Source organism: Argentina silus, assembly GCF_951799395.1.
Source record: "Argentina silus genome assembly, chromosome: 4".
NCBI lineage: Eukaryota > Metazoa > Chordata > Actinopteri > Argentiniformes > Argentinidae > Argentina > Argentina silus.
In genome coordinates this window covers 22286803-22308907 of record NC_139658.1, presented here as the reverse complement: position 1 = coordinate 22308907, position 22105 = coordinate 22286803, and the positions used below count along the sequence as shown (strand labels likewise).

The window sequence follows — 22105 nt, the reverse complement described above, 5'->3', positions numbered from 1 at the left end:
GTCTTTGCTGTGGCAGGTGATGCATAGCTAGATGTTTATGCAGATAATTACTTGGGCTTTTTTTTTGTAAATATTATCGATCTTAATAAAGGTATTGAGTAATGCAAAAGTAAGTTGTCATTCAAATTAAATGAAAAGAAAAGAAGAAACATTTTGTCTTTGCACTTTGCATACCCTGTTTTTTTATAAAGTCACTGATCTGATTGATATCTCTCTTTCTGAAAGTGGTGCAGTGGAAAACCTGCTTTGGCCAATCCAGCCATGTCCGATCTGTGATTACTTGAAAGAAGGAAGGGTGTTTTAAAAGTATTCCAACCGGGCCAATTTATCCAGAGCACTTCTAACGCTTGTGGCTGTTTTCTATTGGCGTGAAAAGTTATCGCTTGACAAACGAGAGGCATGCCACGATACCCAAGGCGGGACTGACATCCGTCGTAGCCAATCCCCAAAGCGCATGCCTCCTCTTTATTGATGACGATGTGACTGGAGCACCAATCACACCTTTGAAACGGGGAGGGGCTGGTTTGTTGACAGGAAGAGAGTGTGTGGTGCGTTATCCAGTGTCGTCCAGCTTGCTTCGTTGCCTTGTAAGCAATACACATAAACCAATTCAGTCCTCTACTCCTTTGACTACATTGTCGAAGTAAACTATGATTTTTAAGACCGGTCCTCAGCAAAGATGCAATGGAGATCAATAGTGGTTGGTCTTCTCGTGCTAAGACTGTCTCTCAGTTGCCTGTTGGCATGGCTTGCGTTTGGATTGGGACCGAGCTGGGGGTTCAACTTCCCCCTTAATTTTAATTTCAATCTACACAAAATAGAGTTATTTAACGAAGACGATGGGACATCCTCAAGAACTAGCTCCTGGTCACACCGAATACACGACCATGGGGACGAACAACGGACCTCTTGTGCCAAGATTGGCGAAGACACACCTCAGAAGTCTTACCTGAGTTTCTTTGGCGGTGACAGGGACGAATATGCCAGGAGATACGGCTTCTTCCCGGACACACTCAAGGCTAAAATGAAGGGTATGGCCAAAGATATGTTCTATTTTGGATATGACAACTACATGAAATATGCCTTCCCCAAGGACGAGCTGAATCCCATTGACTGTCAAGGAAGGGGGCCCGACGTTCTCAACCCGTGAGTCTACATTCCTCAGCCAATGTTCTGTAGTCAAGCTGCATATGGTGAATGCGTGCGATTGATATCTGCTTGGTAGCTTGCTGATTGATATATAGGTTGGGAGACTGCTCCATTCTCTCTCTCTCTATTTTATTTAATTTAATTCTCTCTCTCTCTCTCTCTCTCTACTGGTGTTAACTGTTGTCATTTGCATCTTTCCAACATGCACGGATTGTAAACAAATCAGGTTTCTGCTCAGCTGTCAGTTGAACCTCTATCAGCTATCAACGATTTGCAACAAGGTTAAGATTCTCAATTATTTGCATGCCCACTGCACTTTCCGTGTCTGTTGGAAAGCAGCAAGCGATGTAGGCCTAACGAGAAAACATTCTCTTTAAAAGCACAGCTCTCCTCTCAAGCTGAAACATTGCCATTCCATTCCCCTTCCTTCTGTTCAAGATACGGTCTTCCTGGCAGTGTTTCACTGGTGTTATCTCACCCTAGTGCATGCATTTCAGAAATGTCCTATTCAACACGCCCTCTGTTATTGTACAGCCTCTTACCTTATGGGTGCAATTGTGTCTTTTTCATTGCTGTTATTGCAGGTCAAACGTCAACATCAATGATGTTTTAGGAAACTATTCCCTGACACTCATTGACACACTAGATACATTACTGGTAAGCTGTAATCTTTCTTATTCTGTCATTCATTTCATATCTGTGTGTGTGTGTGTGTGTGTGTGTGTGTGTGTGTGTGTGCATCAGGGGGACTATGGCTTCCAAATCCAGATTCTCCATTGTAGTGCATAGTTAGAGGACAGGTGTCAGGCAGAATGATGTCAAACTGAAGCCCAACGTCTGGCTCCAGGAGAATGTGGTTTGTTGGCTTGGCTTCTGTGTTGTGGCTGTGTTGCTGTGGTTCGGCTCAGTGATGGAGTGAACAGACAGGTTTCTTTGAAATGTAAGCCAACATTGTAACAGAATTAATACCTATGTGTGCTGCTGTTATTGTACTGTACATGTCATCCATCTACTGCTTAAGAACGACTACTCCGTCAATCACCCCCTGTGGTGGACTACAATATTCTATTGACTTAGGCCTAGCACTTAATGACCACCAAGCCCATCGTTTAGTGTCTTTTCAAGACCCCTGATGAATATTTCTCCCTCCAGGTGCTGGGCAACGTGTCAGAGTTTCACAGAGCGGTGAAGTTGGTGATAGCCACGGTGTCTTTTGACAAGGACTCCACGGTGCAGTTGTTTGAAGCCAACATCAGGTGTCCATGTCACCTTTCCTCTCATGTTATCCAGAATGTGTTTTCTTAGTCAAGAGTCAAATAGGCCTCTCTCTCTCTCTCTTTAGTGTACACAACTCCCAAGCTGTGGTTATAAGGAAATGTTTCTTTTCCTTATATCAATATGGAGCAAACGGCTCAATAGTCTTTATGCTGCATTGAAGTAAGAACATAGTGCTCGACCTCAAGGACACCACATTGAATGTCTAGTGCATGCGTATTTGCAGGTGGGTAAACAACATCAAAACAACATCAACGACTTCACAGGTGGGTGAACGACATCAAAACAACGTCAACGACTTCACAGGTGGTGATGGCAGTTGGGGATGGTTTTTTTTTAGATGGCAGAAAGCAGGTTAATCTTTGCATTTATGATAGGAGTGGAGCAAGGTGTATTGCTCTCTGAACCCTACCGAAATCTCTAGGCAAGGGACCACCTTCTAACATTCTCTCTCTCTGTCAATCTCTCAAGGATCCTGGGAAGTCTGATCTCTTCTCACATTCTCCTGACCGACCCCAAGCATCCGTTTGGCAACGTGAGTCTGGAGGACTATGACAACGAGCTCCTACACCTGGCCCACGACCTGGCGGTCCGCCTGCTGCCTGCCTTTGAGAACACCATGACAGGGATCCCCTACCCCAGGGTGAGAGCTGTGTCCCAGATGGGCTGGGCTGGGCTTGGCTTGGCTTGGCTGGTCTGGACTGGGATGGTCTGGTCTGGTCTGGGATGGCCTTTGTTCTTGGGGTGGGGGGTGGGATAAGACAGAGAGAAGATATACTTGAATTGATCCTTAGGAAAGAGGGAGATCTGTGTCTTAAGACCAGTAAACGACAGGACTCTGCTATCACACTCATTTAACACTCAGTTGACACTCAGTCATTTAGACTTCATCATATTCCATAGGGGCGTCAGAGGACCGTAACGTTGCTCAGTGGATTTACTCCTTGGTGTTTATTTCCCCCAGGTGAACCTGAAGAATGGCGTCCCGCCTGACAGCATCAACGAGACGTGCACCGCGGGGGCTGGCTCCCTCCTGGTGGAGTTCGGCATCTTGAGCCGTCTGATCGGAGACTCCACGTTCGAGTGGGTGGCCAGGCGGGCGGTCAGGGCCCTGTGGAACCTGAGGAGCAACGAGACCGGCCTGCTCGGTGGGCACGATGGAGGGAGGGAGGGAGGGAGGGATGGATGGATGGATGGATGGATGGATGGATGGATGGATGGATGAATGAACAAACAAACTAATTTCTGTGTTATTCCCTAATTGTTTCCCTTATAATGATAACATTACACACACACACACGCACACACACACACACACACACACACACACACACACACACCCCTCTCTAACACTATCAGCTCTTCTTCTCTCAGGGAATGTGGTGAACATCCAGACAGGCCAGTGGGTGGGCAAGCAGAGTGGTCTGGGGGCGGGTATGGACTCCTTCTACGAGTATCTGCTCAAGTCCTACATCCTGTTTGGAGAAACGGAGGACTACAAGATGTTCCAGGCTTCCTATGAGAGCATCCAGATCCACCTGAGGAGAGGGTCAGTCAGTCTTCTACTTGACTTGGTTATAATCTAGGGTGGCATTGACTCAGTGTGTTGTGTATGTGTTGCAGGGGAGGATGGTGGAGGAAGAAATCTGAGAACAGGGGCTCATTGTAACGCACGAATGAGGAATGAGGAATGAGGAATGTGGAACATGTGTGTTTGATACCCTTCCTCATTCCATTCTGTGCATTACAATGAGCCTGGCCTCTGATTTCTGCCTCCACTGGTGTGTGGAGATGTGTGAACTCTGGATCTTGTTGGAAGTTTGTAGTGTTGTTATACTGTTGTTGGTATGGTGATGTGAGAACCGCTCTACTCTGATTGATATGCAGGAGGGAGTCGTGTAATGAAGGAGAGGGGGACCCTCCACTGTACGTCAACGTGAACATGTTCAGCGGCCAGATCATGAACACGTGGATCGACTCCCTGCAAGCCTTCTTCCCTGGGCTCCAGGTAGGAATCTCAGTCTCTGCACTCAGATAATCTAGACTTAAATTAACCAGACTTAACTAAACTAGACTTAAATTAACCAGACTTTGATGTCTTTGATGTCTGCTTGTTATCTACGTACAATACAACCTAAAGATTTTTACACTACGATGTCCTAATTTAAATTGATTGACGGTATAGTGTTTGCTGGCAGTGAACGTCCTCTGATGCAGGGGAGGTAGAAATCGGAGGATGGGCTCATTGTAATGCATGGAACGGAATGACGAATGCATCACAATGAGCCCGTCCTCCGATTCCTACCTCCACCAGCCTCCCCTAATGCTGTGACATCATCCTCTGTGACCCCTGACCTTTGCGGTTGTTCTTCCCAGGTGCTGAATGGTGACGTGGAGAACGCCATCTGCCTCCACGCCTTCTACTATGCCATATGGAAGCGTTTCGGGGCCCTGCCGGAGAGGTACAACTGGCAGCTCCAGGCCCCCGATGTGCTCTTCTACCCCCTGAGGCCGGAGCTTGTGGAGTCCACCTATCTGCTGTACCAGGTACCAGACCAGGGTTCTAGATATATATATTATCCAAAGTGACTTACATTGCAGTGAGTGCATACATTTCAGTATATATGGTCCCAGCGGGAATCAAACCCACAACCTAAGCGTTGTTAGCGCCGTGCTCTACCGACTGAGCCACAGAGGACCACAGAGAATCCAGGGTTCTTTGACCTGGATTGAACAGCAGATCATGTCTGGCATAGCATGTGGCTGTCTGAATCAGTGGAGGCTGGTGGAGGTAGAAACCGGAGGACGGGCTCATTGTAATGCATAGAATGGAATGGTATCAAACAGGTTCATTGTAATGCATGGAACTTGATACCACTACTTATTCCATTTCATGCATTACAATGAGCCCGTCCTCCGGTTTCTACCTCCACCAGCCTCCCTTGGTTGGAATGTATTGAAATACAGTGAGTGAGCTGTTCCCTCCCTCCTGACAGGCCACGAAGAATCCTTTCTATTTGCACGTTGGAATGGATATCCTTGAGAGCCTGGAGAAAAATGCCAAAGTCAGGTATGACTGAGTCATGCCTCATGTTCTGTACAACGCATACCGTGTTTGCTTCAGGTAGTAGACCGTCCCTCATTTTGTGTCATGCAGTACAAACACAGTCATGTAGCATTAGATTTTAATTATTGTAAGAATGATGAAGTCTTTTGAGGAGAAAAAAAACTCCTCAGTCAAGAAAGCCTTGGTTGGGCTGGTTCACAAATGAAACGACGTGCCACTTCACGGAGATTCTAAGCGGAGGTGTGTGATTGACAGATGTGGGTATGCCACCCTGCACCACGTGGTGGACAAGTCCAAAGAGGATCGCATGGAGAGCTTCTTCCTCAGCGAGACCTGCAAATACCTTTACCTGGTAGGTACCGCAGCTATAGTCAAATACCTTTACCTGGTAGGTACCGCAGCTATAGTCAAATACCTTTACCTGGTAGGTACCGCAGCTATAGTCAAATACCTTTACCTGGTAGGTACCGCAGCTACAGTCAGATCAGCCTCCTCGAAGCCTGTAGCACCTAGCTAATCCTGTCAACCCCCCCTCCCCCTCCCCTTCCACTCCCCCTCCCTCCCTCCCACCAACCCCCCCACCCCTTCCACTCCACCTCCCCCCCCCTCCCCCCTCTCCCCTTCCAGTTGTTTGACGAAGACAACCCGCTGCACAAGTCTGAGAACAAGTACATCTTCACCACGGAGGGTCACATGGTCCCTATAGACGAGCGCTTCCGGGACAAGAAGTGGAACGACATGTTCCCCTGTGAGGAGGGGGTGCAGGAGGTCCACCACCACCACCACCACGGACCCTTCAGCAACGCCAGCAACGTAAGACCCCACCGTCCACCGTCCACCGTCTGTCCCTGGCACTGTGGCCATCATCATTATCAGTGATGCTTATGTGTGTAGAGTTGTAGAGTTGTGTGTACATTTGGTGTGTGCATTTATGCTTGTTGTGATGGAATGTCGTGAAACCGCTGTGCTAACTAAGTAGCTCCGCTGTGCTAACTAAGTAGCTCCGCTGTGCTAACTAAGTAGCTCAGAGTATTTTGGGGATCTGGTTTTACTGGATTTTAATGTTGTCATTCTGCTCGATTACGAATCCTCTCCTCTCCTCTCCTCTCCTCTACCCCTCTCCCTCCTCCTCTCCTCTCCTCTCCTCTCCACTACCCCTCTCCCTCCTCTCCTCTACCCCTCTCTCTCCTCCTCTCCTCTCCTCTCCTCTACCCCTCTCCCTCCTCTCCTCTACCCCTCTCTCTCCTCCTCTCCTCTCCTCTCCTCTACCCCTCTCCCTCCTTCTCTCCTCTCCTCTCCACTACCCCTCTCCCTCCTCTCCTCTCCTCTACCCCTCTCCCTCCTCCTCTCCTCTCCTCTCCTCTACCCCTCTCCCTCCTCCTCTCCTCTCCTCTCCACTACCCCTCTCCCTCCTCTCCTCTCCTCTACCCCTCTCCCTCCTTCTCTCCTCTCCACTACCCCTCTCCCTTCTCTCCTCTCCTCTACCCCTCTCCCTCCTTCTCTCCTCTCCTCTCCACTACCCCTCTCCCTCCTCCTCTCCTCTCCTCTCCACTACCCCTCTCCCTCCTTCTCCCCTCTCCTCTACCCCTCTCCCTCCTTCTCCTCTCCTCTCCTCTACCCCTCTCCCTCCTTCTCTCCTCTCCTCTACCCCTCTCCCTTCTCTCCTCTCCTCTCCACTACCCCTCTCCCTCCTTCTCTCCTCTCCTCTCCTCTCCACTACCCCTCTCCCTCCTTCTCTCCTCTCCACTCCTCTCCTCTCCTCTCCTCTACCCCTCTCCCTCCTTCTCTCCTCTCCACTACCCCTTTCCCTTCTCTCCTCTCCTCTCCTCTCCTCTACCCCTCTCCCTCCTTCTCTCCTCTCCTCTACCCCTCTCCCTCCTTCTCTCCTCTCCACTACCCCTCTCCCTTCTCTCCTCTCCTCTCCTCTCCTCTACCCCTCTCCCTCCTTCTCTCCTCTCCACTACCCCTCTCCCTCCTTCTCTCCTCTCCTCTACCCCTCTCCCTCCTTCTCTCCTCTCCACTACCCCTCTCCCTCCTTCTCTCCTCTCCTCTCCTCTACCCCTCTCCCTCTTTCTCTCCTCTCCTCTACCCCTCTCCCTCCTTCTCTCCTCTCCTCTACCCCTCTCCCTCCTTCTCTCCTCTCCTCTCCTCTCCTCTCCTCTCCTCTACCCCTCTCCCTCCTTCTCTCCTCTCCGCTACCCCTCTCCCTTCTCTCCTCTCCTCTCCTCCCCAGTGTGACAGGATCCCGGAGGAGCGGCGTTATGCCCTGCCCCTGAAGAGTGTGTACATGAGACAGATCGATCACATGGTTGGACTGTTCTGAGCTGGGCTCTAGGAGGGGGACATTAGTGTGACACTCACTCAGGCTCAGCTACGGTGTGAGGAGGAGAGAAGAAGAAGAAGAGATCAACCCCCCCCCCCCCCCCCCCCCCCCCCCCACTGCTCCGCTGCACAGGACTGAGGTGGAGATCATACCAGTGTTCAACTTTGCGATCTCCTGTATGGATTTTTATTTTGTGTGAAACACCTTGTGGAACGGGAAGGTTCTGTATTTTAATCGTAGGAGAAAATCACTTGTTCTTCCAGGAAGAGGTTATGTGAAATGTTGCTCCACAAGATCTTACAGTGTGTGTGTGTGTGTGTGTGTGTGTGTGTGTGTGTGTGTGTGTGTGTGTGTGTGTGTGTATACACACATACACACGTGTACATGCACACACAGTGTATGTGCATGTTTAGAACATTCAGCTGAGCTGTGAACTATTATTGTATTGAGGGAACGGTGCAGGTACACGGTAGTCCAAAGCATTGTTAAAGCTCACCACCTCCACACGACAACATCTCATTACCCACGGTGACTAGTGCCTTCCTGCATTATCTCCTCTGTGGACTTGACCCAGTGCTTTTCCTCGAGGGCTTTTACACTAGACACGCTTTTTATGCATTATCCCCACGTAACACTTAATCAGTCACGTTAAGTGATTTAGTCCATGTTGATTTGAGCACACCGCCTCTTGTTTTAGACCGTGCCTCGAGCCTTTACCACCTTAACTGCTCGGATAGTATGTTTCCAGTGAATGGAGAGGAACCGATTTACATTAAAGCTTGTGAGTTATCGTTTTTACCTGTTCTTTGATATTCAGGTGTCTGAGGGGGAATGTATAAATGCACGCATCTCTCTCTCTCTGTCTCTCTCTCTGTGTCTCTCTCTCTCCCTCCCTCTCTCTCTCTGTCTCTCTCTGTGTCTCTCTCTCTCCCTCCCTCTCTCTCTCTCTCTCTCTCTCTCTCTCTGTCTCTCTCTCTCATTCATATATATGTATATATGCCTACAGTGACTAGTAGTAGTCTAGCAATAGACAGGCAGGTGTATGTCATTTCACACCATGACGGTGTGATTTTCAGGACTACATGGACCAAGTGCCTTTTTGGTGACTCTCGATGTTGGACAGAACCGACCGTGTAGTCGCGAGAGCTAAGAGACGACGTGATGAAGTTGTGTTACGGTTAATTAGCGGTTCTTCTGTTGTCAGACCACTGGGGGGCGGCGGTGAGGCTGGACAGAGATCATTCCTTTACTACGTACAGTGTTAACGCTGATTTAAGGCATATGCTGTTTCTGGACACTTGAGACTGTGTCATATGCTTGAACAAAGCCATACGATGTGTGATGTTTTTAACAGTTGGTGTGTGTGTGTGTGTGAGAGAGTGTCATGTCTTATAGTCCTCTTTGAACAATAATATGAATTTCTACCATATGCATCTGAGGAAGGGATTTTCCTTGACGTTGGACGTTCATGCCTGAGATGTTTGCTGTCGACGACAGGGATTGTGCTGCTCGGTCATCGGTTCACATTCGTGTTAGTTACTGTTCTGTGAATACTCAAGGTGTTGGTAGCGTAGTACCTGTAACGTGTGTGGACGGAGTGGAACGGTACTCTACCACTCCCCGTCGGCAACCTTTCCTTCACTTAATGGTGCTAACAGAATGTTTCATGGACTGTTATCAGGAGAGGAAACTCAGGGATTGTTTTGTTGATTGATTGATGTTTTTTATTTTTTGGGGGGTGAATGCTTTTGTTAATGACTTTCTTGACATCTTGTTGCCTCCATTATTTCAGGACCGTCATTGTTGTTGTTTTTTTACCTTCCAATATGGGTTATTATCAGGATTTTCTTTTCTCAGGTCACCGTGAGTCGTGGACTAAATGGTGCCTGGACGATACATATAATAAACATGAATGGGTTTCTCTCAATGTCAGAACAATCTCTTGTCAAAACACAGTATGTTGTAAAATAAATATTCTGAAATAGGACATTACTGAGTTGAATTGATTAAAGAACTACAGTGCTCAGAGTGGTGTTTTTTTCTTGTTTTTTTCTATAGAAGCTTTAATAATTTAATTTCATATTCACATTTCAGATCTTTATTTGGTTTCTGTACGGAATTCATGGCCCAGGGGCCTACAGGCTTTGGAGTGAGGTTGTTACCAAGCTGTTACAGACAACGTACTGCATTTTCTTACTACAGTCACTCAACAGAGGGACACATCAACACACATTTACTCACCTACACCTTTCAGTGATGTTTGACAAACAAAACGAATTGGTCCAATTTAAACTCGACAACGGTCCTCTCCAGCTGCCGCCAGTTGTTGAGGTCCCCCATATTGGGTGCACTGTAAATTAATTATCTTGAAAACAACATAACTATATATACACAGCTCAATCTGAAGTCTATGATAAACGCCCTATCTACACATTACAACCCATTACTGCTGATGAATGAGTCTTACGTAAAGTAACAGAGGGTGAAGTGCGTACGCAGGTGTTGAGGCCATCTTGTTTTCCGCCTATGTTGCGACTTGGCTTTGTAGGCCAATTACTGGAGCAAAGAGACGATACATATGCCTACACCTATATCACGTTTACTCACTGTATGAGAAGTATCACTTTCGGATGTTTCAACTACAGTTTTGCATAGTACTGCAATGAGGTGGAATTCCTACTCCAGACTCTTTAGGAGGGATAGCTTTGACTATTGATCGACTTGTTACAGAAATCTGTACGGGACATGTATCCTCTTACTTTCAGATTGCACACCTCTTCTACATGTTTCTCTCTCTTCACATCTCAAGTGAACTCCAAATGTCTTTGGTAGGGGTTATGAGGTGTTTTCTGGGCTGCATTTCTGTAATTCATATGTATGTGTACTTGTTTTATTCTATTAGAAAATGGCAGTTTGTGAAGACAGTTTCCCATCTTGGTCCCCATTGGATGTCAAGTACTTGGAGGAGATTCTGCCCGTTGTTTGAAAAAGGGGGAGGGTTTGGAATCATAGGTTAGGGGCAAACCAGCATCCTGAAAAAAGACAGAAGAACCATTCAGTACAACCAGACAGCCTTTTACCGTTTACAAGTGTCAAGTACAGTTAGCATCGAGTTAACATCTGAAAACAGACATATGGTATGCAGTCATCAGGGAATGAGGAATCCCCCTCACCTGCGCTGGGAGGCGTGGCTCTTAGAAGAGACCACAATCTTTTAGGTTTTCTTTGATGATGATGTCAGTTACGGCGTCAAACACAAACTTGACGTTCTCAGTGTCAGTGGCGCAGGTCATGTGGGAGTAGACCTCCTTGATGTCCTTTCGCAGGTTGAGGTCCAGGAACTGCATTTTGATGTAGATACCAGCATCCTCATAGGTGTTTGGGCCTATGGGGGAACGAGACAATGTTCAGGGGAAAACGCCTAGGCTACAGCACTGTCAGGCGAGGCTGGTGGAGGTAGAAATCTGAGGACGGGCTCACTGTAATGCACGGAATGGAATGAGGAATGATTTCTACCTCCAACGGTATTCCTAATTCCATTCCGTGCATTACAATGAGCCCGTCCTCACAATTTCTACCTCCACCAGCCTCCCCTGACATGACATGAATGGCATCAGTTGAAATCATACTGGTGCAAGCGCCCTAAAACAACTGGCCACAGAACGGTGATGGTGACCTCACCATCATAGTCGGGAAAGCACATGCTGAGGTGAGCCTTCTTGATCTTCTCGATGAAGACATCTTTCTTGTTGAGGAAGAGTACGATGGAGGTGACGGCAAAGTATCGGTGGTTGGCGATACTGTTGAACAAGTGGAGACTCTCGTGCATTCGGTTCTGGTGAAGGAGAGGAGGAGAGAATCACGTGAAAAAGAAAGAGGGGTGTCAGATTAAGATCAGGAAACTTACTGAACGAGAAGCATAGTGACCCGAGCCCTAACCCTTACCACTTTACCTAGGCCACATACATTCTAAACTGACTATTTTTTATACTTAGAATCTGAGTTGTCTACAATACTGTTCTGTACATCTCATCATGTGATGAGAAGGCTAATTTGATCAATACTCTGTCCACTAATCATTGTCTCTGTTCCACATGATGATGATGATGATAATGGTACTGTATGTCTATAATATCTTACCACTTCGTCATCCTCCACCAACACCATGTCGTAGGCGCTCAGAGCAGCGATGAAGATGATACAGGTCACGCCTTCAAAGCAGTGGATCCACTTCTTCCTCTCCGAGCGCTGGCCGCCCACGTCAAACATCCTGCAGACAGGGGGCGCCAGAGGTCAATGTGTTGTTGATCATCAATGTAATCCTTTTTTTTAAATTGGATTTCACCAGATTTTGTTCATTTATCCCCCCCCCAAAAAAAAAAAAAAAATTGCCTACATTTGTTTCTCCTTTTTAAGGCTTATTTTCCATTTTCCAGAGTCCCTTTCTTTGGGTTAGGGTTAGTGGACAAACAAATGAATACGAGAACGATTGTGTTTTTGCTCCTTTGTCCTATGGCGTTTTCAATACAGGTTGGTTTGTTGGTTTGTTCGCGTTTACAGACCCACCTGAAGTGGAGGTCCTTGAAGGAGAATGTGGTCTCAATGATACCAGTGGTCTTCACTCTTGATCGCAGCACATCCTGCTCGGTGGGGACGTATCCAGGCCGGACCAGCCTCTCCAAGTCATTCAGATAGCTACGCATGAGAGAGAGAGAGAGAGAGAGAGAGAGAGAGAGAGAGAGAGAGAGAGGGAGGGAGACAGAGACAGAGACAGAGACAGAGACAGAGAGAGAGAGAGAGAGAGAGAGAGAGGGAGACAGATACAGACAGAGAGAGAGAGAGAGAGAGAGAGAGAGGGGGAGAGAGAGGCAGAGACAGAGAGAGAGGGAGAGAGAGGCAGAGACAGAGAGAGAAGGAGAGAGAGAGAGGGAGGGAGACAAAGACAGAGAGAGAGGGAGAGAGACAAAGACAGAGAGAGAGGAAGAGAGAGAGGCAGAGACAGAGAGAGAGGGAGAGAGAGAGAGAGAGGCAGAGACAGAGAGAGAGGGAGAGCGAGAGAGAGAGAGAGAGAGGGAGGGAGACAAAGAGAGAGAGAGAGGGAGAGAGAGGGAGAGGGAAAGGCAGAGACAGAGACACACAGAGAGGGTTATGGAAATGTTTCCACACATTCTCAATCATTCTCATTCACATGTGGAAGGCCTATGGGTACAGTGGGTAACCTACTATCCAGCGGAGTCGTTGAGCTGGTACTCAGAGGCCCTATCGTAGGACTGCTGGATGCCACTATCCTTCCACAGGCGGATAATGATATCCGACAGCTCTTTGGGCATGGAGCCCTCCTCAATGGTGTCTGCCAGATGCATTAGCTTCCTGGCATCATCCTACAAACACACACACACACACACACACACACACACACACACACACACACACACACACACACACACACACACACACACACACTTCCTGGTAAGGTCGGCAATAAACTGGTACTGACTGGCACGGAGCAAGAGACATGCTTGAGGATACGGGTGCTTAACCTGAACAGTTTGTTACAGAGACAGTAGTGAAACACTCCCATACAACATAACCTGAGGGGAAATGTTAGTGAGTTCAGTATGGCATGGCTCCCCCTAGTGGACAGTACAGTGCAGTACAGCTCAGTACCTGTTGAGCAGGGTCACCGTACGCGATGTTGAATGTCGTCATGGCCTTCACGACGGCCATGATGGACTGAAGGGTGTTGCTGTAGATGATGACGATGAACTCCAAGCACTCTTCAAGTGAGTAACCGTCTTGATGGATAATTCTGTTCAGACAAAAGGCCACAAAATACATTTGATATTCTGAGACACCATTTTATGTGAAGTACTATTAATAACATGGAGGTCATGTGACTTACTTCATCTGTTTGACGATTGTGCTTTTCCCTGATTCTCCAGCACCTATGTTAAAGTAGGAAATAGAGTTCAACGATGTGCAATTCATATACAATATCTGCATCTCCTGTATATTGGTGTCTCACATGGCAAAACACAATAGGAACTCACCGATATTTAGATTCTAGTTTTTTTTTAAATAATTTATTTTTGTCTTAGAAGATACTGGGCATATACATTATGTGCTCATCTATGTTTGTGTCTGCAATTTATCTCTCTCTTACTGTGAGTTATCCAAGCCATATCTGGACCATTTCTATGTTGATTACATCATTTGTGTCCTGTTTCTTACTCTATCTTACTTTCCCCAATTATACTTTGTTTTATATCCCTCTCTTATCAGACTGTCCACTTCCCCCTCCAGATTTGATAAGAGTGTATTAAGAACATTACAATCTGAAAGGCGAACATCCAATTACCAAACATGGCCACTAGGTGGCAGCTCCAATCCTATGGTAATTGCCGTCTACTCTGGTCTATGGAGGATCCAAATAAAGGCCACCAAGCTCATTAGTCCTGCCCTAAGCCCCTCCAAAGCTGATGTCAGGATGAACTTTCTCTATCCCTGACCTATATATTGCCCTATCCCTTACCTATATATAGTGATGTAGAGGCCCTTTAGAAACAGTGAAAATCAGATACCTGTACACTGAGTTCTGTACAAGCTCCTGCTCCAGCAACACTGCCTGTACTATATCTCAAGGATGTACTATTTAGATAATCAAAAGTAATAGTAGCTTGTTTTGTGATTGTTTTTCTTCGAATGACAAGTATCTTAGAGATCTTCTTCAGCACTTGTGTGTTTCTTTCTCACCTAATTACATAAATGGATGAGAGGTATTGGGGCAGGGCGTTGGGGATGGATGCTACGGTCAAGACAGGTGTAATTGGTTTGTCTTTGTAGGCTGAGGGCTAACGTACGTGTGGAGGGTGCAGAGTGGGTAAGCCTGTTCTGCTGAATCAGTTGTTGTTTTAGGATTAAGAGGGGATTGAGGTGAGCAATTACCAAAGTGTAAGAACAATACTGTGACAAGGCTTTATAAGCTGGCCTTGGGCTCCCACAGAGGGAAGAAGGACACTGTGTCTCACCAGAGTTTGATATTGTCTATTGCGTCTGTATATCTCGGTTTAACTGAAGTAAACTGACACAGTACCGTATTTGGTCATGTTAACAAACAGGAAATGTGTTCAAAAATCAATAGTCCATTTGGTTGGTTAATGAAAGTGTGCTCATTCACTTTTAACAGTGATTTCAACCGACACTGTCTACCCGTCATCTCATTTCGGTTCATTCACAATAAAATGTTATCTCGGTTCAACCCCAATAAGGCACATTTGGAAAAAGAGAGAATGATAGTGTTTGATTATCTCTTCCATAGAAATATTGTAGATCACATGCTTATAGCAGGTGAAGTCTCAATGTAACAACATACTGTAGGTACAAATAAACTGAAAAAGAGACTGTTCCAAACTGCAATTGCAGGAAAAAATAATGACAATGTCCACCCATCTCCGAAAGCACAATTCTACACCAAAAGAGACCAGATCCTGAGACCAGACGCTGTAAAAAAAAAAGTCTTCACATCCCTCTAAAAGAGACATCAAAGAAAAATGTGCATGAGTGGGAAAATCAATGAAATGCTCAAACGAAGACGGTAGGCTGTGAGACTACAGTCTGGGCTGATGTTGAGGGAGAGAACATGTGTCTCAGCCAGAGTCTACCCTGTGAGACATCTGTACCACACCTCCCTACACCCTCCTCAGCCAACCCTCTCCTCTCCTCATCCCTACAGACCAGCGTAAGAAATGGGATGAGGGACGGTATGAAACACACGTGTGTTTGATACCTTGCCTCATTCTGTTCCACGCATTTCAATGAACCCCCGTCCTCCGATTTTCTACCTCCACCAGCCTCCCCCCCCTGGCTACAGACACAGACAGACAGTTACCCAGAAGCAGCAGTTTGACTGTCCTGGCGTCGATGTCGGCATCTTCCTTCAGCTTCTTCTCCAACTCCTTGGAGTGTTTCTCCTCTGCACTCGCTCCGGCCCCCATGGTGACTCCCCGGCTTCGATTAGCACTTCCTCTCAAAAACCAAACGACGGGAAAAACTGGGAAAAAAAAAGGGTCCTAAGCTGTTCGCCCACTGGCCTCACCGGTGCCCTCAACTACACAGCTGGCACGTCAACTGCTTCCAACAAACACTGGCGAATGGTTGAGTGTTTTCGTGTCTTAGGGGGGATTTCGGGCATCCTCTGTCCACCTGATCGAGGACGGCCAATGGGGCACAAGGACAGGAGGGTTCTACTGGCAGGGGGGAGAGGGAGGGAGTTGACCGGCCAGGGGTATATGGGCAGTGCACATGTGACCTAACCTTAGGTTTAGGGGGACTTTGCTGTGGTCAGCGGAAGATGCACATCGGATCAAGTGCTTATCTCACAGAGCTTCTTCTCAGTGGCCTTTATAAGAGAGTGGTGGAAACAAAGACAGTTTGTCTCCCATGCAAAGAGGACAGCAGTTGACAATCCCAACTGTCGCACACGCATCGTGTATGACGGTGCGTTATGATTGATGTGTGCTCAGCGTTGGGGGATATCTCATGTTTATGAGGGAGTTTGCTTGAGGCCACTTGCTTTCCAGAGACACCAGCTTTGTAGATAAATGGGAGGGCAGGTCAGGTCTCTGCTGGACTCTCATGTTCCAAGAGGACGCCCCTATATCAGTTGTGCCCCTCATGGCAGAGTTGACATTGTCTTTTTATAGTTAAATGTATTCTAAACATGTACAGTTCATACTGGAAAAAACTATAAGTTGCCAGTTCCCAGTGGGGAATAAACTATAAAGTTGCCAGGTTCCAGTAGTGAAACACAGTGATGATACAGTGTGAACTAAGGTACTTAGGGAGCTTTGCTGTCTCACCTGACAGATCTTATTAACCTCAATCTGAAGATGGCAAGAGATCCTAATCAGTGTGTGTCCTCACAGACAGTGTGTAAGGGAGGGGGGAAGGGAGGGAGAGAGGGAGGGAGAGAGGGAGGGAGAGAGGGAGAGGGAGAGGGAGAGAGAGAGAGGCAGAGAGAGGGAGGGAGAGAGGGAGAGAGAGAGAGAGAGAGAGAGAGAAAGAGAGAGAGAGAGAGAGAGACACACTCACCTATCCTACAACAGGAACATAAAAAAAGAATGTCTGTATTTATAAAATATAGAGCTTTAATTTATTAGTCAGCAACATCGATGAGAAAGGAGAGATAGTAATTTACACAAGTCATTACAATAACATCAACTGTGCATTTTGTCATAAGTGATTTGTCCTTATTAACCCATACCAAAGATTAACCAAAGGAAACAAAGGGAAGCATACATATGCAAACATGTTTTGCACATTTTCCATTGAAAGAGAGAGAGAGAGAGAGAGAGAGAGAGAGAGAGAGAGAGAGAGAGAGAGAGAGAGAAAGAAAGACAGAGACAGATGGGACTAAAACCACCACAGAGACCAAAGTTTCTCCTGTGTGTTGAGTATTCCACGGTGAGGGTCTGAGAGTCCACAGTTCTTGCTTTGCACTGACATTATTCCCACGTTCCCACAAAGAGATAGACATCCACTGACATCCACAGCAACATAGCGATTCTAATATCATATACAGTACATATACATTTCATGCACACAATGAAAAGCTACCTTTCCAAGATTTTGGTATGTGTTTTCTGTGGTTAGGTGCTGATCATCCTAGTGGTTGTAGCTATTTACAATATCGTTCCTCATGGACACAAGAATGAGAGATATCAGAGAAACAGAGTATGTTGACTTTCACTTTCACCCTAGTGACTTGTGTTCATAGACCAGGGGAGGCTGCTGGAGGTAGAAATCGGAGGACGGACTCATTGTAATGCATGAAATTCCCTATTCCATAGCATGCATTACAATGAGCCCGTCCTCCGATTTCTACCTCCAGCAGCCTCCCCTGGACTGTCATGGACTAATGGTAAATGACTGAGAACTTGAGAAATGTTCAAGACATTTCAAACGACCCAACTGAACCAATCAGGAGAATGGAAAAAAAAAATCTGCTGGAATGCAACCCACTTACCTACGGTGCGTAAAATGGGACAATTGAATATTCCCTCCTTTTGAGCATAAACACAAATACGTACACGCTCTGTTTTGAGTGAGAGTTTACACCACCGATACAAACAACTGTTCTTGACCATGTTTTTGAAGTATTTATCGATTCGAATTGATTTTGACAAGGGAAGGCGCTTTGTCTGTCTTTCGTCAAAAGCTGTGCATCAACAAACGGTCACAAAAATATGTAGCTGCCTACTTGAGGTACTCTAATCCCCAAGGAGGACGAGAAGAGAAGGCAATGTTATTTTCCTCCCTTGTGTCAACAACAGACTCTTTTCTTCCTCAAACAGCTTATTCTAACCATCACAGTCTCTAACATTAAGATGTAATATTTACACATCATCAAAACAAACTACCCCCACAGTAACTCGTTTTGGAAGAGTCTCGGGACACAGAAGTGTAAATGTAACAACTGAGAACAGAGAGTTTCAGTGTCGGGCGTCCGCCCGGGTCCAACCACACGGCCTACGTCAAGAGAAGGAAACCAGGGCGTTCCTCATCAGTTTGTGGAAGAGAAGAGAAGACTTTAGAAGGTTCTGGGTCGAGACAGGTCGAACCCGGGGGTCAGTACAATTGGCAAAGGAAGAGGAAGGCCTTGTATCAAGGCTGAGGGAGACACTGTTGTGATCGCTGCAGTCTCTGGGCATTTCGTAATCTCTCTGGCTGCTTGTCCAATGAAACGCCTTGCAATGTCATCGGAAAGTCCGCTGGCTGTATCCCGCAATGGGGCTCAACTGTCCATCCCTCTGGGGAAGTTCTGGGCTCTGACTCCCCCTTTCGAAGACTAAATACTGCCAGCAGTCGATTGATCCAACATGTAGCCAATGCACCTAACCTTTCTGAAGGCATTCGCACCAGTCCATTCAGTCCATATATACACTTTCAATGTCCTTTCTATGTACCGATGCTGTTCCTCAAAAAGACAAAAACATAAAGATATTTTCAATATAATAACACAATTTGTAATAAACAATAACACTAAGGACAATAATATCATTATAATAACAACAATATTTGCACGGATGTACCTATTCACAAAAAACTTGTTTTCTAGTTTGAGTACAAAGAAAATGCACAGAATCTTACTATGTACAACCTAAAATAAATACTGTGTATCTTTTTTTTTTTTTAACAGTTAAGAAGAACCTGTTTGCTATTTGCAATTTGTTGCTTTTTCTTGTAGTGTCTCTGTCTTGTCGCTTTTCGATCATTACATTTTTGAATCCTTTGATTGAAGTCTTTCCCATTTTTGGAGGGGTGTGCAGAGAGGGAGAGAGAGGGAGAGGGTGGAGAGGAGAGGGTGGAGGGGTTGGCTGGGGGGCAGTAGGGTGGGGTTGGGAAGCGGGGGTGGGGGGTTGTGCTGTACTGTAGGACAGGGTGGGGTGCTGTACAGTAAGCCCAACCCCTCATGTCTCCTCTGGGGTGGTGTGATCGCCTCCCTTCTCCTGATTGGTGTGATCGTCATTGCGCTCGTCGTGATGGGTGTGATCGTGCTCGTCGTGATGCCGGCGGTTCCGAGGCTTCTTCTGCTCCTTCAGCTCCTTCAGTCCCTTGGCCTTGCTGACGGCCAGCACGGGGTCCCCGGGGCTCCCCTCCCCCAGCTGCCAGTAGTCCTGGCAGTACTGGTTGATCAGGCCCATCTCTGGCTGGCTCAGGATGGTCAGCAGGTCCTTGTACTGGCCCGAGCTGGGGGTCCAGGCGCTGGACTGGAGCGGAGGGAGCGCCCCAGACTGGGCTGGGCTGCCGGTCTCCACCAGGACGTTGTTGACGGTGCGGCTGGACAGCACCACCAGCTGCAGCTTGACCAGGGTGTGTTTGAAGTTCTTCTCGGTGGACGTGCACTGGTAGATGCCGCTGTCGGAGGATTGGAGGGAGCGCAGCAGGAGACCCTGCTCTGTCTTCAGGAGACGGCCCTCTGAACGGATCTGGGAGGGGATGGGGGGTTGGGGGGGAGAGAGAGAGGGAGAGAGGAAGAGGGGGAGGGGGGGAGGGAGAGGGAGGAAGAGAGGGGGCAGAGAGAGGGAGAGGGAGGGGAAGAGGGGGGGAGAGAGAGAGAGAGGGAGGGGGAGGGAGAGGGAGGGGAAGGGGGGAGAGAGGGAGAGGGAGAGGGAGAGGGAGAGGGAGGGAGGGAGGGAGCGTGGGAGGGAGGGAGAGAGAGAGAGAGAGAGACCATTTGTATAGTCATACTCATTGAGTTATGGCACATGATAGTTATATTCATTTATGATATGATATGCCATACAAAGACTCTGTTGTTTAAAGCTAAACTACTTATCCCTCCGATGGTAATGTTGTTTAAAGGACGTGACCTCATGACGGCAGTGTGATGATCAGAGGGCAGGCTGGTGGAGGTAGACATCGGAGGACGGAATGGTATCAAACACGTGTGATACCATTCCTCATTCCACCACTTCATTTCTCATTCCATTCCAGGCATTACATGAGCCCGTCCTCCGATGTCTACCTCCGCCAGCCTCTAATGATTTAGACACTCTGCTCATTGTAACGCATGGGACGGAATGAGGAATGGTTTCAAACACGCATGATCCATCAAAAGTTATCATTCCTCATTCCGATCCATGCGTTACAATGAGCCCGTCCTCCAATTTCTACCTCCACCATCCTCCCCTGGAGTGTGTGACAGAGAGGGCCCTGCCTCACCTCTTTCCTCCGGTCGCTGTTCTCCCTCTGCAGGTGCCATTTGAGGGAGACGTGGGGGGACCTGGCCTGGCACTCCAGGAACGTGGTGCTGCCCTCCACACCGTACTGGACACTCTCCAGGGTGTTCTTATTCACTACAGCAGAAACAGCATCACCACGTCATTAAGCCACAGTCAGTATTCAGATAAATAATAATGAATGTTAATAATGAACGTAAATCATTTTTTGATACTTTCGATAGCTGCGATGCAGCTGCACGCAAAATGATGATAGTTCGAGACGGTGTACATTAGCGATTGACCAGAAATACACATGAATATGGATTTTGGGTAAACTTCCCCGTTAATAATAAATGTAAATCATTTACACACAACAATCTCAGTCAGTGACGTACTGTGGTAGAATGCTTCATGATTTATCCTCTCTCAAATTTTACATACAGTACCAGTCAAAAGTTTGGACACACCTTGCCAAGAGTGTGCAAAGCTGTCATCAAAGCAAAAGGTGGCTACTTTGAAGAATCTAAAATATAGTTTGTTTAACACTTTTTTGTTTACTACATAATTCCATATGTTTTCCTTCATAGTTTTGATGTCTTCAATATTAATCTACAATGTAGAAAATAATAAAAATAAAGAAAAACCATTGAATGAGAAGGTGTGTCCAAACTTTTGACTGGTACTGTACATGTTACATGACATGATGCATACTCTGTGTGATACTACTGGGCATCTGTTGCTGTCACAGTGAAAGTTCTGGAACCGCAAATAGACACTGTTTCCGTGCCTATTTGAGGTTCCAGAGGGTTCCAGAGGGTTCTAGAGGGCTCTAGAGGGTTCCAGAGGGTTCCAGAGGGTTCCAGGGGGTTCTAGAGGGTTCTAGAGGGTTCCAGAGGGTTCCAGAGGGTTCTAGAGGGTTCCTGTCAGCTCACCATTTGAGTTGTAGCCCCTGCACTGCCGGATAGGGTTGCCGTACTTCACATCCTGTCGACGGCTGCGCCTAGAGGGGTCAGATCAGCATTCCCAAATAAAAAGAGGTTAACTACAACATGTTCACAACGGATGTCTGAAGGCACCCACACCCACACCCACACCCACACCCACACCCACACCCACACCCACACCCACACCCACACCCACACCCACACCCACCAACCCACACCCACACCCACACCCACACCCACACCCACCAACCACACCCACACCCACACCCACACCCACACCCACACCCACACCCACACCCACACCCACACCCACCAACCCACACCCACACCCACACCCACACCCACACCCACACCCACACCCACACCCACACCCACACCCACACCCACACCCACACCCACACCCACACCCACCAACCCACACACATACTCTTGGTACTCACCTCTTCTGCGAGGCGGAGTAGCGGGTGCATGACTTGCCGTCCCAGGCGCAGTAGGGGTCCCGGGCCAGGCAGCAGTCAGCGCAGACCTCCCCGTACACGTCACAGCGGTGGAGGGCCAGGTGGGTCACACCCAGCACAGAGCCCACGTACAGCTGTTGCTGTAGGGAGAACGAGAGAGAGGGGAT

The 22105-nt window shown here is 47.4% G+C and overlaps 3 protein-coding genes across 3 annotated transcripts in view; 1 reads left to right on the top strand and 2 right to left on the bottom strand.

Annotated features, from left to right (window-relative positions):
* The first annotated feature begins 575 nt into the window (after window positions 1-575).
* On the top strand, window positions 576-9842 carry edem1 (ER degradation enhancer, mannosidase alpha-like 1). Its single transcript, XM_083668138.1, has 12 exons — window positions 576-1146; window positions 1734-1806; window positions 2302-2405; window positions 2896-3067; window positions 3389-3572; window positions 3799-3973; window positions 4312-4432; window positions 4801-4971; window positions 5421-5494; window positions 5747-5843; window positions 6119-6304; window positions 7725-9842. Exons 1-12 carry the CDS (start codon window positions 680-682, stop codon window positions 7812-7814), a joined length of 1914 nt encoding a protein of 637 aa, XP_083524264.1. The 5' UTR covers window positions 576-679; the 3' UTR covers window positions 7815-9842.
* Window positions 9843-10747: 905 nt separating this feature from the next.
* gnat1 (guanine nucleotide binding protein (G protein), alpha transducing activity polypeptide 1) lies at window positions 10748-15808 on the bottom strand (the record flags this gene model as incomplete). The annotated part of the gene is made up of 9 exons (XM_083668148.1): window positions 10748-10846; window positions 10988-11199; window positions 11496-11649; window positions 11955-12084; window positions 12381-12509; window positions 13038-13195; window positions 13482-13623; window positions 13717-13759; window positions 15703-15808. 8 exons carry the CDS (start codon window positions 15806-15808, stop codon window positions 11009-11011), a joined length of 1053 nt encoding a protein of 350 aa, XP_083524274.1. The 3' UTR covers window positions 10748-10846; window positions 10988-11008.
* Window positions 15809-17683: 1875 nt separating this feature from the next.
* The window catches only part of LOC310803395 (semaphorin-3F-like), a 47217-nt gene continuing 42795 nt past the window's right edge, over window positions 17684-22105 (bottom strand). The window contains exons 16-19 of the mRNA XM_083668136.1: window positions 21921-22078; window positions 21469-21536; window positions 20538-20671; window positions 17684-19801 (exon numbers count right to left, since the gene is read on the bottom strand). Of these exons, the coding sequence (XP_083524262.1) occupies window positions 19283-19801; window positions 20538-20671; window positions 21469-21536; window positions 21921-22078 (879 nt within the window). The 3' untranslated portion in view covers window positions 17684-19282. The remainder of the gene's footprint in view (window positions 19802-20537; window positions 20672-21468; window positions 21537-21920; window positions 22079-22105) is intronic.